This window comes from Canis lupus, chromosome 12 (genome assembly GCF_011100685.1).
Source record: "Canis lupus familiaris isolate Mischka breed German Shepherd chromosome 12, alternate assembly UU_Cfam_GSD_1.0, whole genome shotgun sequence".
NCBI classification, from domain to species: Eukaryota; Metazoa; Chordata; class Mammalia; order Carnivora; family Canidae; genus Canis; species Canis lupus.
Genome location: NC_049233.1, coordinates 33,514,203 through 33,529,700, shown reverse-complemented (window position 1 = coordinate 33,529,700; position 15,498 = coordinate 33,514,203). Strand labels below are relative to the sequence as shown.

The 15,498-nt window shown below is 35.8% G+C and overlaps 1 protein-coding gene and 1 pseudogene across 1 annotated transcript in view; both read right to left on the bottom strand.

Annotated features, from left to right (window-relative positions):
- The window catches only part of SMAP1 (small ArfGAP 1), a 177,426-nt gene that overhangs the window by 15,117 nt on the left and 146,811 nt on the right, over positions 1–15,498 (bottom strand). Inside the window, exon 7 of the mRNA NM_001097558.1 lies at positions 7,773–7,863. Within this exon, the coding sequence (NP_001091027.1) occupies positions 7,773–7,863 (91 nt within the window). The remainder of the gene's footprint in view (positions 1–7,772; positions 7,864–15,498) is intronic.
- On the bottom strand, positions 14,412–14,889 carry LOC100684310 (small ubiquitin-related modifier 2 pseudogene; annotated as a pseudogene).

The window sequence follows — 15,498 nt, the reverse complement described above, 5'->3', positions numbered from 1 at the left end:
AGGGGTTGAGTGCCTGCCTTAGACTCAGGGCGTGATCCCAGGTCAGGGGATCCAGTCCCACATTAGACTCCCTGTGAGGAGCCTGCTTCTCCATCTTTCTATGTCTCTGCCTCTCTGTGTCTCTCATGAATAAATAAATAAATATTTTTTAAAAAATAAAGATGACCTCCATAAACACTTTAGATCTTACATGAAGTAAGTTTTCAAAGGACAAAATAAAACAAACAAAAAACTTCTTTTCTCCTCTTCTGACAAGCAGCAGCAAGAAAATTAACCTTTGAACTGATAACAATAAAATTCAACTTGGATATTTCAAACTGAATTCTGTCAACCAATTCTCTTATATAATCCCACTCTTCCCTCAGCAATAATTCTCTATCTCCCAATTTCCAGACTGCAACCTCATCCTCAACTTGTATTCCTATATACACACAAAAGCTGCATTTTCTGGTATTTACTAGAGTTCCATGAACTCTGCTGGTGCTCAATAAATATTAATTGAATTCATCCTTTACTTGAATGTCAGATGCATTAGCTGGTCATAATCTATTTACACAAATAATAAAAAATGTCAAAGAACAACATGTGATTTTATGTATTACTAATCTAGTTTAAGGCAGATAAGAATATGATAAGTAAATGGATGTTATGTTTTTCATTACCGTTTTTGACTGAGCATGAACATTCAGCCTTGAGTACACCCTTGCTGCAATGAAAACTGCCAACTCTAATTCTTCATCAGTAACTACTGAGGCATCATCCTAAGAAGGAATGAATTTAAGTGGAAACAGTACTGATTAAAGAAGGCTGCTTCCATGAGTTGCACTAATGTTCTTAACGACAAAACTCCTTCCTAAAGCTTTATATATTTTCATGTTACTCAAAGAACCCTTTTTGCTTTCTACACAAGAAATCATGTAAAGCTCTTTCCTTAATAAAAGTGTCATTTGTAATTCCTTTGTATTAAAATACATGAATTGCTTTATGGAATGAAATAAACTTCCATGTGGTGTTACTTTGTTAAACTCAAGTCACAAATGTCCATTTGAAGCATATTAATATTTTCAAGCTTCAAACTGTTTTCAAATGCTTAAAAAAAAAAAAAAAGACAGGTGCCTGACAATTAAATGGAGTTATTTATTTTTATTTTTTAGTTAAATTTTCTTAATGCTAAAAACGTTGTATTTAGGCTACTTTACTAAACTGATTAAAGTGGCCTTAAAAGATGATCTTAATTCTCTTGCTCTATTTGCTCTCCCTTTTGAGCCCCTGTATGCTACACATCTCTTTACTCTGGCCAACTCTGGAGCAGAGGATGCCTTTATGAATAGATACCACAGTGCCGTGTAGCAAGCCCTGCAGTGTTGTCCATCTTCAGGAGACCCACACTGATCAATTTAGAGCTGCTGTCTGAGACCACGGAGAAGTGCTTTAAGGAATAAATGTCATAGAACTGTTTAAATACATATATTTCTGTACCATTTTACAGCCTCAAAAGACAAGGAATATATAAATATAAAACCAAATTACATAAAACAAATTTCTTTCTAAATGTTTAAAACACGGTGACAGACTAGATTTCTTTGAGGCCACCTGATTTCCTCAGTGCTTTTAAGGGAGCTACAAGTCGTCCGTCAGCCAAAGACCATGCGTCTGACAAGTCTGAAAGAGTCCTAGTTACACAGCATAATTTGACTGTCTTCTCTGGACATCTTCAAAGGCCTGAGCTATCTCTTAATCATCTCCTCTGACCTGATATTCAGGTTACAATCTCAGCACAGTCTTGCATGCAAGTTACTATGCTATATGCTTCACATTTATTTTTTCATTTAGATTCTGGCCATCAACCACAGACGAGTTCTTATTTCCACTTCCCAGATGAAAACACTAGAGCCCACACAAACTATAGGTTACTGCCTCTAAATCCAGTGCTGTTCTTATGACACAATGCCACCAGCTATCAATCTGACAAATGATCTAATGTCTGTTTTGTGTGGCAGAATGTCATCTAGTAATCTTAGAGTTTTATTTTGTGCCACAGTTCAACATAGTGTAATTAACAGTTAAGAACATGGGCCTGGCTCCATAATTTATTACCTAGGTGACTTTGGGCACCTTAACCTCTCTGTACCTCAGTTTCTTCATCTGTAAAATGGAATGATAGTTCAGGTGATTACTCTTCCTTCTCCCCAGAATGGACTGAGGACCACTTGCAAGGATCTGCCTATTGCCAGTTCTCTTAAAACAATATATTCATCTACCTGCATTTTTTTTCCTCCACAGGTGTTGTTTCACAAAAATGAAACCAATTCTTCCTTTTGATAGGATTAATATAATAGCTTACTAAACATACTTTTCTGAGCAGAAGCAATACAAGTTTTCATTAGGTCTGAAGCTCTATATGAAAAACAAAACAGACTACATAATTGTTTAAGGGCACTTAGAAGGTAGAGTATTCCTTCTCTTTGCCTCTCTCCTTGGAAAAATGGAATGTGTAGCTAACTACACAAACATCCTCCTGATCTGGTCAGTGCATGCATGGTTCATAGGACACTGGTGGTTTTCCAGGGCCACTGCTGCTACACCTGGCATTTAGCTCATTCCCAACCTCGTTTCAGTCCACTGCATATGAACTTTGAAAAATAGAAATTTTCTGCTTTAAAAGTAAGTAGTTTCTTCTGTGGGGGGTTTTATTTTTTAGCTTGTTTCTGTCCAAAATATCTTTTAAAAACAAGAAAACTTAGAGAAAAAAAGAGTAATGTATTCATCTCTCTCATCATATAAAACTGGAATATATGTTACTAGAAAATTAAGCAGGTTATACACTGATAACTATATTTAACTAGCATTGTCGATCCACTGTGGGAAGAAGTTAATACTTTTATTTCCCAAAACACGAACATGAATGAGAAAACTTTAAAACTTGCCCAAAGCTGTACGTTCCTTTGAAATTTTGAATTAAGAATAATTAGAGGAACTTCCTATTCCTCCATAGAATTCAGTTATTTAAAATACAACTCACAAAATGTTTAGGCAGAAATTTCCCTAGGTTACAGTGAGTAAGCGGAAGAATGATTTTATGTAAGCGGTGAATACACCCTGAACTAGATTTTCATTACCAAGATCATATTGATTCTTTGCACGATGCCTTTTATAGCACTGAGGATCCAATCCGCTCAGACATCTTCTGCAGTCCACCCCAGACACACACATACCCTCTGTGCCCGACAGGACTGCTGGTCCAAGCCTCCTGGCAAGGGGCCGGGCTACGCTGTAGTGTGCGTGCAGTGCATGGACGACCACAAGGCAGAAACTCTGCAGGAGGGCTTTCTACTTTTGGTGGCAGATTGAAGTGAAACCTGTAAGGTCACGTTTAACACCAGCAATTTATGATTCCTCTAAAGCCTTATGCTTAGAGCATTTGCTCAGCCCTGAAGCAATTCTCAGATGGGGTTCTCTACCAAAAAAAAAAAAAAAAGAAAGAAAGAAAAAGGAAAAAGCACTACTGGATGAAAATTTTTGTCTAGGAGGATTATCCTAGCCAACTGCTAAACTGTTAGTTTTTATCATGTAAAAACTAAGCAGCAATCAACAAAAAATGGACACTCGCATAACAGTGTAATGCCCAGTCCTAGAATAACTACACAGGTAAGGACCATGAAGTACACCACCGCCCCATGCCCCAGAAACTGATTTCAATTCTCTTCTAACACAGGAAGTATACATTCAAGTCAAGATGTATCGGGAGTCTGGAGTCTGACTGGAGTCTAGAGTATTCAGGGGTTTTCAGTCTGGCCCTTGGTGAAGAGGAATTCTAAGACATTAGGTTATTTCCAAGATTAGAGGCAGGTAATAATCAAGTATCTGACCCCACTTCTGGTATCAAAGAGTAAAGCACTGAATAAATCATATTTGTACTGGCCTCAAACTTGAATTAATACCTAAATATGAACCAGTTCTTCCAGGTAAAATCAAGAACATAAGGCAGAAGTCAGCAAACTATAGTTCACTGCCTATTTTTAAGTATTTCTGGAACACAGCCATGCTCAATCACTTATGTATGTGCTTATAGCCACTTGCATATTACAACGGGAGAGTTAAGTAGTTGCAGACACCACATAGCTTGCAAAGCCAAACTATTTGGCCCTTTTCATAAAAATCTTGCTGATCCTTACTAATAAGCATATAGAGAGCATTTATGTTTGACCTTGGGATGGGGAGTAGATCAGGAAAGGTGAGTTGAAGAAAATAGGTTTAGCTTGAGTCAGTATAGGTTGAAAAGAACATGGACTCAACAAAGTGCCATTTAAAGGGAAGATAAATTATTAAAAATGGATCTTAATGATTAACCTATTATGACATAAAAATGATCCCAAATACAAACAGCAAACTTTAAGATTCATGGCTCCTCTATGGCTGTGTAACTAAACTAATGGTAAGGGTTTTCTCTATATTTTCTGCAAATGCTTTAAGTTAATGCCTGTTCCAGTCTCATTCACTTAGGAATATACTGTCATTTTTGCATGACCATCAGTCATACTTCAGGGCACCTGCTCCCTACCCCCTACCATGTTTCAATTTACAGGAGAAAACCAGAGTCCCCTTAGGGGAGAGTGGCATGCTTACCTCAGGCAGCAGAAAAACAAATAGTCTGCTGCCTAAAGTAGCTATTAATAATCAATTCTGACTTAGAATGACTGTTTGTTTTGAGCTGGAAGGGAGCTCTGATTCTCTGCGGTCTCCTAGACTTTCACAAACTCATCAAATGCCATGCTTATCAAGGCTTTTAAAAAAAAAATGTCTTGGGGATCCCTGGGTGGCTCAGCGGTTTAGCGTCTGCCTTCAGCCCAGAGCGTGATCCTGGAGTCCTGGGATCAAGTCCCACATCAGGCTCCCTGCATGGAGCCTGCTTCTCCCTCTGCCTGTGTCTCTGCTTCTCCCTCTGTATCTCTCAGGAAAAAATAAAATTAAAAAAAAAAAATCTGAAATTTGATTTTTTTTTTCCAAAGTCTGATTTCCCTCTTTCTGACCTTATCTCCCATCTCTGCCACCTTTGGAACTCTTCCAGTATATGGTCTAAAACTGATAGTCACCAGCAAATCCCCTATATACCCTTACTTTCTTCTAATATTCCCTTCACCTTCCTGCCCTAAATGAACCTTGGTTCTCTCCTAAAGACACTGTTTCCAAAGCTCCCTCATTGTCCAAATAGAGTTATGTCAGGAAACTCACAGACTGTGAGCAAAAGAAATATTAACTGATACAAGCCAAGCAGATTTTGGGAGTTGTTTGCTATGTAGCATGAGCAGCTCTCACAGAAAGTGATACTAGAAGAGGGGTGCTGCCATCACCAAACCCTAAAAGCTGTGGTAATGGTTTTGACAGTGGGTGGCAGAAGATAGGGAACCACTTATAGGATCTTGAAAAATGGAGACACTATATGTGTCTCCAACTATATGTGTTACCAACAGTTGGTAAGCAGTCCCCAGCAATCATCTGGAAGGTAGGAAACAAATCAAATGAAATTCTAGCATAGATGCCATGCCCTAGCTGACCCACAGACTTGAGAGTAAGGAAAAGAAATGTGAACTGATATAAGCTGCTGAGTTCTGGAGGTTAATACTATACAATAGTACCGCAGCAATAGTGGAGCATTTAAGGCCAGCCACCCCATTTGTCTACTAGATCCCACTGGCTAGTCAAGACATCACTACAGCAATTTTTCTGGTCCTGAATCAGCAGATTTGTCTGTTCTACAGGTTCATTCCCAAAGGTAACCCCTATAAATTTCAGTTGGTCAACAAATCCTATTGGCTCCATCTTCGAAATACATCCAGAACAGGATTACTTATTTTAACCTCTGATGTTACCACTGACTCTAAGTTCCCCATCATCTCTCACCTATATTACTTTGTTTCCTTACTGATCTCCTTGCTTCCAGCATTGCCCTGCTACAATTTGTTCTTCACGTAGTAGCTACGATAATTCTTTATTCTTTAAAAACGAAGGTCGGTTTATGTACATTTTTGCTCAAATCTCTCCAATATATTTCCAAGATACTCAGAGAAAAGCCACAGCCCTGTTACAATCTACCCACCTCTCTCCTCACCTGGATGCTCCTCTCCTCTGTCACTACTCCCCAGAGCTCATTCCACTCTGGCTACACAGTCATCCTTGTTGGTTCTTGCACACATCAAGTAAGCCACTACTGCAGAGCCTTTGCACTTGATATTCTCCTGGTTAAAATGTTCTCGCCCCACACATTCAGATATCCACAACTTATTCAAGTCTTTGCTCCAGCAATATTTAGGGAGCACCCTTAATGCTGCCTTATTTAAAATTACAGCTATTCATTTTTACTTTATCTATAGCACTTACTGTGTATGAGCCATAAAACACTGTACTTAACAGTTATTCACTGTTTCCCCATATAGAATGAAAGCTCCAAAATGTCAGGTACTTCCACTGGTTCTTTTCATAGCTATATCTCTAGTGCCTACAGTGGTGCCTAGAAACATAGTAGACACTTACTTAATCAGTATTTTTTGAATCAATGAATGAATCTGTAGGATAAGAGTCAGGTCTGGTTTATAGCTTACATTTCTAAATTATAAAGTAATAAACCAGATACTGAGACTAGAAAGGAAATGCTATAGTGAAGACAAACATGCTTATAGTTTTAGTAAGTATTTTCTTACTTTGGTAATAAGTCTTTTCTTCTTTCATTTACAGAAAATAAAATAAAATGGAGAAATTATATGGAGTAGAATTCAACATAATTATTTCAGAGCCTCTAGACTGAAGCCCTATTTTCAAAATTACAGCTATATATACTACTTATTTTCACTACCACAGAAAATTTTTACCCACGAGGATATATTTGCATGATATACCAGTTTCCTTAAGAAATGAATAAAAAATTCAACTATAATTCTTTAAACAGAAAACAGTTTACTCAATAAGAACAAAGATCAATTTTTAGGAAAGCAGTATATGAAGTTCAACTAAGTATCTTTTTTTCCTGTTAATCCTTCTCCAAACTTAAAAAAAAATACATTAATTACTGCTGAAGGCTCAGGTATTACTAAAAATAACCATTTATTTAAAGCTATTTTTGTAGGAAGAGAAGATAAAAAAAAAAAAAGAGCTGACAGTATTTGTAGGTAAGCACAGTATAAACACTCCTTGAATGGGAAGCCTGTTGATTTATCAGGCAGACAACATATATCTGTCAGCCGTAAGAATAAATACGACATTCAATTAGAATGAGCACTTCTTAGTGTCCTCAAATAAATGAAAGGAATTTAGCCACTAGATCTAAGTATAAAGCTCACTGCTTCAGTTAACCAAAATTAAATTTTATTTTAAACCAGCACATATTACAGTAAGGTTACCCCATAATTACTTTGCTAAGGGAATCCCCCCCAAGAAAACTAAATAAAGAGAAGCGGGGGTAAGGGTGGGGGGAAAGAAGAGAAAAAGAAATCTTCTCTATATCTTAAATGTTGAAATGTCAGTCTACTAAGCCTCTGAAGATTACTTTGATATCTCTTCTCTCCCCCAAGGAACTCATTACTTGTATTTCAGTGGAGACAGTGCTGACAGACATTAGCTCCCTTTTTGTGGGAACTAAGCACACTAATCACATCATTTTCAAATTCAGTTAACAGGTATCTTTTGGCATACTAATGATAAAGCCATTATATTCATTTCAAGTAAAGATTTCAATAATTTTGTAACTCTTAAGATGACTTGTATTTTTTATTACTTACCAAGTCCTAAAAGATCAACAGTGGGCTCTGCAGCTTTTTTAGGGCTGGTACTTTTTTTAGGCTCCAACTGCTGATCTTCTTTCTTCTGTAGCTTTAAAGTAAATAATCAGATTTGTTAATTTTTCTTAAATAAGCTGAACAAGGCTTTTAAGCCCCAGTTAAATATGTGTATTTTGATACAGTGTAATGAAGAGTATGAAGCATAGTGTAATGAAGCCCAGAGATTTTATTATTGTATAAAAAACAAGCATGATCATTGAATGTGAAATAACAAACCATGTATCAGGATCCCAAAATAGCAAATATATACATTTAATCTTAATGTAATTGTTCTTAATCATTTAAATCCTTTATATGAGATTACACTTTTTAAAACTCTTTTCACATTATTTGCTAGCTACTGATAAATGTACTCTGTCAACTAGAGGCTAGGCAAGCCTCAGAATCTTCATGAGCAGACTGTTACTTCCCTCATCCACACTGCTGACATATGAGTCACCTCTGCACCAAGAAAAGCCTAATGAATTGTTACCTGACAGTTTCCTCCTGAGTCCATACAATCAGTTAGTTTTAAATATAATGTTCTTCTAGTTTTCAGAAACCTAAGTCACAGTTATACATTCTAAACTTTTTCTTTCTCATTTATACAGAAATGTCCTGTAGGACAGAAGGAAAAGACATACATCCAGTGGATTATCCACTAGAAGGCCTACCTCTCTTTTCACTTTTTCTGTGTAGATATAATTGACATATAATGTTATATTAGCTTCAGATGCAAAACATAATGATTCCATATTTGTATACATTGTGAAATCATCACCACATAGTTAAGTGTAGTTAACATCCCTTACTACACACAGATACAGATTTTTTTTTCTAATGGTGAAAACTTTTAAGACCTACTCTCTTAGCAAATTTCAAATATACAAGACAATATTAGCTATACTTACCATGCTATATATTACACCCCTAGGAATTATTTATTTTATAACTGGAAGTTTGTACCTTTTAATCTTCACTCATCTGCCCACCTTCTACCCCAACCCATCTGTTCTCTGTATCTATGATCTTGTTTTCTCATTTGTTTTTTCTTTTTTTAGATTCTACATATAAGTGAGATTATAGGACAGTTGCCTTTCTCTGACTTACTATTCTTGGCATAATGCCCTCGAGTTGTCACAAATGGCAAGATTTCATTTTATCTTATAACTGAATAACATTCCATTAAATATATAGCCTACCTCTCTTAGACCAAGAAAATAAAACATTCATTCACTCATATTCATTTCTCAAACCATTCCTAAAGATCATTTCTTCTACAACTACCTAAAAAGTTCATAACTTTGTTATATGAGTATATTTTTGTTAGCTATACAGATATATAATTTCTAAGAACATATATCTACTCATTTTTAGTCCCAACTGTCTCCCTCGAAGTTATTTATTATATTATTTAATTAACCTATCATCATGACTATCAATTCTTTAATAACCACAAATACAGAATTATCAGCCTATAACAATACACAATTCTCAGAAGTTTAACATAATCCATTTCACATTTTATTTCTCACCTATAACAGAGATAAGACTCACCTTGTTTATAGCAAAATAATTTCAAAGAAAGTATAGTTTATAGTAATGAAGTTTATAGTAATGAATTCTTTCCAACTAAATACTTAAAATGCTAGATCCCTCCTTCCTTTTCTTCCTGGACAATCTGTATTTAGTGGATGAGCACTCAAATCTGCGGACTAAGTGGCCATAAAGCACACAAACTTCAAATATTTTTGAGCAGGATTCTAGCAGTTTCCTCAAACAGGTCTTCATTGATCTTAATTCATACCCCTGCCTGTAAAACTCTAAATGTTGACATATAAGTGTCTTAGGTTTAGCGGGCATTTAAAAATCTAATCCTTGATTAACTTAAAATCAGAAAGCCTTAAAATTGAAAATAAACTTAAATAATCTGGCCAAATTCATTCACTTTGCAAATCAGCTAAGGTTCAGATATCATATGCCAAATAGGGAAGGAGTAACTAAAGCTTATTTTCTGTCCCTCAATTTAAAATTCTTTCTTTGATATATTTTACTGAAACTTCTTCCCTGAAAAGAATCATGGAACCAATCTATAAGGGATTCCTTCCTATTTACTTGCTGCATTATAATAATCTGGAATCTCTTCAGGCCAAAATGGCTTCTTTCTAAAAATTCAAATTCTGGTTTAAGAGTTACTTTCACACCAAATTAGAACAACCTTTAAAATACTGCAGAATATGAAACTACCCATTGTTTGGAAAAGAGAGAAAAAGCCAAATCAAACAAATAAGAGATCCTCTGGTAATCCTGACTCCTGCCCTCAGAACTACTGCAAACAGTTTGGAAAATTTCTTTCCTTCCAGATGTCACAAATCTATATGGGTTCCCAGAGTTCCTCTTCTTCTTTAGACTGCAACTGCATCAGTTTAAATAGGTGTTTTATCAGCCATCTCCACAGAAAACTACATAATATAGTACATGTGAATAGTAGTGCAGAGTAAAGAAAAACTTAAAGGTAAGAATAAGGGACATATCCTAAACATAGTTTATCAAATTGCAGACATGGCCCATTACTCGGTTTTGAAGTCTAATTTTTGGAACTTAAAAAAATGAAATATTGCATTGTACTGTTAGGTACAAAAGTAAAGGTAAGTATTAATGAATTGTTTTACATACTTGGCTTTTCTTTTTTTAAGAGATTTTATTTATTTATTTGACACAGAGAGAGAGTACACAAGTAGGGGAAAGTGGGAGAGGGAGCCGCTGAGCAAGAAGCCTGATGCAGGGCTCAATCCCAGGACCCTGGGATCATGATCTGAGCATAAGGCACACTTAACCAACTGAGCCACCTGCTGCCCTTGTTTTGCATATTTGTGCAAACGTGACTACATGCAGGCTGGATCATAATATAATACATATTTCTTACCAGAGTCATACGCTGAGACATACTGCTTTTAATACAGTCTGTTCCTTTGCTACCTACAGTGGATTGACCTATATGAGTAAGGAATATCTTTGTCTTAAACCTTACAAACTATTCCAAAAAGAGGTAGCTATTCTAGATGGATTTCAACAATTCAGACACGAATTACTCTTAGAGCTGGCATCTCAGGTTGTCCTACAAATTAAAAAGGCAAAAGAGTCCATCACTGTAAAAACTATCTTATCTCTCTTCATTTTCAAATCTTGTTGAGGCAGTATCACAAACGCACTAATGCGTGGCAGAGATAATTTTAGAGATCACTCTTTTACATATTCATAGTAATCCAAGTACTACCTTATATACATTTGTGAGAGCTACAAAGATTGAATTCAGATGATACTTTGTTCGTAAGTGTAAACTTAAGAAATTAACTTCATTATTTTTATTTTGAAATCTACTACAGAGAAAATTTAAGGACGGATATACCAAAGCAACAAACTATATAGGTAAGAAATCTTGAAATTCTAGCCAGAATATATATTTCATCTTTCAGAACTAAATATCCATAAAAAGATATTAATTTTCTATTCAATTTCTATGAGTGACTTTCTAATAACTAAAAATTCATTCACTCACACTTAAAATTATTTTAACAGATCTTTATGTAAAATGAGAAAAATAAAGCATTTATTTTCCTAGTCTTAGATGAATTATAATACCTAAGAAATATACACTTGAGCAATAAATTTTTTTTTGCTTATACAGTACTATGATGAGGGTTTGGAAAACACCTTTAAGAAGTCCTCTAAATTATGCAGTCCTCTAAAATAAAGGAAAACTCAGTATTTTTTTGTATTTCTTTTAATTTATGATAGTCACAGAGAGAGAGAGAGAGAGAGAGGCAGAGAGACAGGCAGAGGGAGAAGCAGGCTCCATGCACCGGGAGCCCGACGTGGGATTTGATCCCGGGTCTCCAGGATCACGCCCTGGGCCAAAGGCAGGCACCAAACTGCTGCACCACCCAGGGATCCCGAAAACTCAGTATTTTAAAAAACAAACTGAAATTATCTAGGTATTGCATTTTATTCCATGATAATGTACATTTAAGCCCAATGACATCACCAATAAATTGAGAGGCAAAGCCTATTTTAAAAAGATCCTACTTCTAGCCCTTAAATCATGTCCACTGCTATGGCTTCTTGACACTGCCATATTCTAAAAGACAAGACACTCAGTTTTTGACTAAAGAGGAAGATTACAGAAGCCCTCAGACACTGAACTAGGAAGAGAGTATCAAAATAAATCTCCTTTCTTCACCACAAAGCATAATCTAGCATTTCAAAAATGAAACATTTAAAATGATCAAAATCAGATCTCAAGAAATAAGACAGGAAGTTAGGATTAGTTTTTTCCTTCTCCCTCATTATAATATCCATGGCAACAAGGCAATGTGACAATTTATAAACTTATCAAGAGGGAAGCAGAAGTGCCCTGTGTTCATCCTAAAAACACCAACTTTATGGCCACTCTGAAGTCTATTTAGTTTCTATAGCAAAATATATTTTCACTCTTCACTTATATGTAAAAAATTTAAATGTATACATAGATAAGCTTGCACATATATATATATGTATGTATATATATGTATATATATATTTGTCACCAGATTAATGTTAGAGAAGATCTACATGAGGACTCCCAAGTATATTCTAGTTAAACATTGTGGTTAACAAACAGATGTGTAATAGATTATGTATGCCTTCATGACAATCTCTTCCAAAAAGAAAAAAATCCTTAAGAACATAATCTGATTTCTACCAGACTTATATTAATACTTACTAAGTACTATTTGCCAAATGTTTTCAGGATATAATAAACCTTAAACCAAAATATTAATACACAAACTATTATTTATCCTTTGGTTCTACAGCATACCAATTTTGTTGTACTTTGCAAAGAATAACAAGATAAAATTATTAATAACATCTGAAATGTAGCTGTCATATAAATTATGTAATTTCTTAAAACCAAATTTTAGAAGATCTCGGAATAAACATAATATCATCTTGTTAGGATTTGGGGGCAAGGATATAATAAGGTGTGATAATAGTAAATTAAGACCTCGCTTAAAAAAAAAAAAAGCCACAATAAAAAGAGAGCTTCTGACCACATTTTCCCTCATGTAACTGTCACCACTTTGATATTTCATTTAGTTTAGATGTCAATCAATATGTATAGAATCCTTCCACTTTAAATTCTCCTGCTACTAAAAACATTATGCAATTTGCCTTTTAATAAGTGAGGAATGCAGTCAACTGTTAATTAATAAAATTAGGTAATTTATAATTTATTAAACAAAACTTTCTAACAAGCAAGAATACAGGTCTACTCAGATAAAGATATTTTATAAGTTTCTTAGACTTCTACTGAGCAGATGTCTCATTCAAATTATTATCCACAGATTATAAATGAATAAAAACCCTACATAATTTCCAACTCCTACATTTGCTACCTTTTTACAAAAGAGAAATAAGAGCTGAGCCTCTAAAATGTGATTCACTATGCTTTAGTTGACCAATTAATGTAGATAATAGCATTATTACATATTATAAGACTAGGAAAGCTATATAATTTCCTAAATTCTAGAGGTAATTAAAAACTTTTTTCTAAAGCTGACTATATCTTGGGGCACCTGGGTGGTTCAGCTGATTAAGTACCTGACTCTTGATTTCAGTTCAGGTCATGATCTCAGGGTTGTGATACTGAGCCCCTCATGAGGCTCCCTGTTCAGCAGGGAGTCTGCTTGGGATTATCTCTCTCTCTCTCTCTCTCCCTCTCCCTCTGCCCCTCCCCCTACTCACACACACTCTTCTTCTCAAATAATAAAATCTTTAGGGATCCCTGGGTGGCGCAGCAGTTTAGCGCCTGCCTTTGGCCCAGGGCGTGATCCTGGAGACCCGGGATCGAATCCCACGTCAGGCTCCCGGTGCATGGAGCCTGCTTCTCCCTCTGCCTGTGTCTCTGCCTCTCTCTCTCTCTCTCTCTCTCTCTCTCTGTGTGACTATCATAAATAAATAAAAATAAAAAAAAAATTAAAAAAATATCTTTAAAAAAAAAAACAAACAAACCTGACTACATCTCAAATATGCCATAACTAGTTCGATATGATTTGTCCAAAGGCTCCATAAGTGGCTAAAGTAGCTATTCTCCTGATAGGGCTCCTTCCCCTGTACCATGATTCCTTTTCTTTAACAATTTTTTTGTTTCATTTTAAACAGAAGTTTATTTAAACAACAAGACGCTTGACTTGAAGGGAAAACTATCTAGGATTCATTTCTTTTAGAGTAATTTATCCCTACTTAAAGACAGATTGCCCTACATGTAACAGCTACGTACAAAAAAGTTATAAAATTGTCCTTGGTTTTACAATGATAAATGAAAAACATTAAAATTCTCCAATCGAACAAGGTATGCAAGGATTTTTATGTTGTTCTTTTTTTTTGTTAAACAGCGAGAGCAAAATAACTTACTGGAATATAAAGATAAGAGCTGACTGAGCATGCCACTAATGGAGAGAGGGGGTATTTTCACAGAAACAGTATTTTCCCTCATCTCATCTCCATTTGATGTCGATCAAAACATACCATTGGCCATTTAGTTAAAAAAATGCAATATGCTTGTGCACATACACAGTTACTTTATGTACAATAAAGGAATGGGGAAGGGGAAAATGAAAGAATAGAGAAAACTATACTGTAGTAGTCAGGATGTGGTGGAACCAAATTATGGCTTTCTATTTGAGAATGTCTTCTTGGTCTGGAGGAACAGAGTTCTGGAGTAAAGTAGCAGGTTCCCTTTTTAGTAGACACCTCCTGTCTGCTGCTGGAACACATCAATTGTATCTTCATCCTCCATTTCCAACTGTGCAGGTGTGTCTGTTTCATTGATTGGCTGCCCATCAAATCGGAATCTGATCTGCCTCATTGACAAGCCCTGTCGTTCACAATAGGCTTTCATTAGTTTACTAAGTGGTGTATGCCTCTTAATCTTAAACTGCACCACAGAACCATCCTGCCCCGCCACCTTCAAATTAATATGATCGTTGTTCTCAGTCTTCACTCCTTCCTTGGGCTTTTCGTCGGCCATGGCGAGTGCCAGAGTCTCTTCAGCTGCCGCTTCACAAAAAAGGTACCAGGTCCGCACCGAACACACAAGCAGCACCAGGAGCGGCAGAAGCTCCTTAACAATTTCTATTTATCACAAATTAGATTCAAAATTATCCAATGCTTACATGGTATCATTTTTCCAATAGCAACAAAGACACACTGCAAAAAAGGAACCCCACAATCTGATAGATGGGATAAGGCAAGTACCCAAATAATTTCAACACAAGGTAGAGTATAAAGACAATATGAAAGGTGTGAGATGCAACTTACACCATGATGGTGGTCATTGGATGATTAGGACTTTAAAAAGACAATAATATTTATTTTGAAGTCTGTAGGAAAGATAGGAAGCAGTCCAGTAGGTAGGAGTTAGTTTTAAAAGTAGTAAGAAAATTGAGTATGGGAAAGCAAAAAAGACAGTGGACACATCTGACGAACCTATGGGTCTAAATGTACAGAAACAATAAAAGATAAATTTGAAAAAAGTTAGCGAGGGCCACACTGTGGAAGGACATGAACAACCAACTAGAGATAGTAGTTAGATAGGATACCAATTTTCAAAGAGAGTAGCCAAAGCAAGATACTACTCCTAGGAAGT